At 45.9% G+C, this 2,168-nt stretch overlaps 1 protein-coding gene across 1 annotated transcript in view; it reads right to left on the bottom strand.

The window, feature by feature from the left end:
- LOC105898474 (proteasome maturation protein) overlaps positions 1-1,706 on the bottom strand; it is a 5,453-nt gene extending 3,747 nt beyond the window's left edge. Inside the window, exon 1 of the mRNA XM_031572749.1 lies at positions 1,512-1,706. Coding sequence (XP_031428609.1) covers positions 1,512-1,706 — 195 coding nt within the window. The remainder of the gene's footprint in view (positions 1-1,511) is intronic.
- Positions 1,707-2,168: the final 462 nt, after the last annotated feature.

Genomic DNA, 2,168 nt, shown 5'->3' with positions numbered 1-2,168 from the left:
ATTGAGTGGGCCGGTCTGACACTAACTCCCGGGCCACTTTTTCCCCCCAGTCCGCCCCTGGGTAGGAGCACACTAACACCAGAGCAGGCTGGAGAAGCTAAATGCTGAGATAATACTTCTAAGATTAAGGCTCCAAGCAGGGCTTTGTTTGAAATACATCTCTCTTTTATGGATTAGTTTGATAGGTTTCCCCCTGTTGGCCACGGCTGCTGTCCTCACCTTCTCATAAAGAGGCAATGGCAGACTAGGGAGACATGTTGGTGTTGTTGTCGTGGTGACTGTCTGCTATTTTCCTACAGGTATGGAAGATTCATCCGGTTTTCAGTTCAAAGCAGCAAAGAGAGACCCAGACTCAATGTCCTGTTGAGTCTTCTTTGCAAAATGAGCACATTGTTTAAAGCTGTCATTCCATATGTGGTCTGTAGGTTTGATATTCCAGCCATGTAAATATGCTTATGAAAATTGAAAATGATGCATCATTTTTAGGAACTCCACACAATAGCAGTTCTATCATCATCCACCTCCTGAACTGCCATTAGTCAACAGACAAGTGTCTGTGATGATATTACATTAACAATCCTAGACCCATCCAACACAATGATACGCTCTTTTCGTCAGAAGCATACACCATGAATGCTCTCTCACTGTGCTCTAAGGGAGGGGGAGGGGGGCATAGCCACAATAATGACCAGGACAGCATGACATGTGACACTGCCTGCCTGCCTGGTTAGGTTATTCCCTGCCTCATTGTCCCGGTAAGGAAGGGGGCATTAGGGCTTTGACCCCTGCATGCGGAGAGCAAGACCCCCAGTCTCCAGCGTAATAGGATTAGTTCTCAGATGTGGTTCGACACTAATTCCCTTTCAAAGGGAGCGACAGGATTCTCGACAGGACAACATTGTCTCGGGCAAACCGTAATAAAAGGATCTGGTTTGTTTCAATTACTTTTTTTGTAACTGAAATAACTGTCTCTGTCTCAAGAAATTGCAGCAATTTTCTTTAATTGTTTTGTGCATGTGGGGGTCTGGATCTTATTTTGACAATGTTTTGGGGGCAACACTGCATCATACCTCTAGACTCATCAAGAGTTCATCTTTTTTTTTCATCTATTTGATGTTTGGGCTTTCATCTGTAGACACTTTTATTTGCAGACAGATTATCCTAGAAATCGAAAATTGTGCTTTGAGACATTCACAGTTTTCCTCACTCTAATGTTCAGTTATATCAGTTATAATACTGAATCGTCCACAATCATGCCTTTGTGGCTTCAAAGAGTAAATATTCCTAATGGATCATTCTGGATCTCTTCATGTATTTTTCTGTATCATTTTATATAGAGCATGGCATTGTGTCTATTTTGACACCCTTTTCACTTTCTATGTCTGTCTGTCTGTCTGTCTATCTCTCTCTCTGTCTCTCTCTCTATCTATCTATCTATCTATCTGTCTATCTATCTATCTATCTATCTATCTATCTATCTATCTAGCTATGTATCTATCTATCTCTCCTGCTCCCTCTTTGGGCTTCCTGTCAGACAGCGTGCTCTTGGGCACACTTAAACCCTGAGTGCACCTCTCCCGCCTGTCAGCTGCAGCTCCTGGAGAGGCGTGCGGCGTGGCGCGGCGGCGTCTGCAGATGCCATGTGACAGGGCGGCGGTCAGACGTGAGCCATTAGGAGCAGACAGCACTGGCTCCTCTGCCTGCATCCAAACCCATCCCAGTGTGTGTGCGGGGGGCTGCTGACATGACCCCTGTGATGCTTGGGGTCAACCTCAAAGTAGTCTGCCTCTGCGTGGGTGAGGGGGGTGGGGTGGGTGAGGGAATCGAGGGCCATGCCATGGTTATGCAAAAGATGAGCATGAGAGAGTGAAAGAAGGTAAAGGAGACAGAAGAGGGACAGTGAGGGAAAGAGAGAGAGAGAAAGAGAGAGAGAAAGAGAAAGAGAGAGAGAGAGTATTGTGATAGTGAAATGAGAGGTTCAGTGAGGGGGACAATGCTGCAGGTGCAAGGTGTCATCTGAGTGTTTCTAACGGTGATTCGCACCCACACATGTAGGGGGCAGTGAAGAGGTTTGAATGTGGGGGTGGAAATCACCGTTAGAAACACTCAGATCTGCATGTCTGAGTCTGATCATGCTCTCTCTCTTTCTCTCTCTCTCTCTCTCTCTC

This window comes from Clupea harengus, chromosome 8 (genome assembly GCF_900700415.2).
Source record: "Clupea harengus chromosome 8, Ch_v2.0.2, whole genome shotgun sequence".
Taxonomy (NCBI): domain Eukaryota; kingdom Metazoa; phylum Chordata; class Actinopteri; order Clupeiformes; family Clupeidae; genus Clupea; species Clupea harengus.
This window is presented reverse-complemented; position numbering and strand designations above follow the sequence as displayed.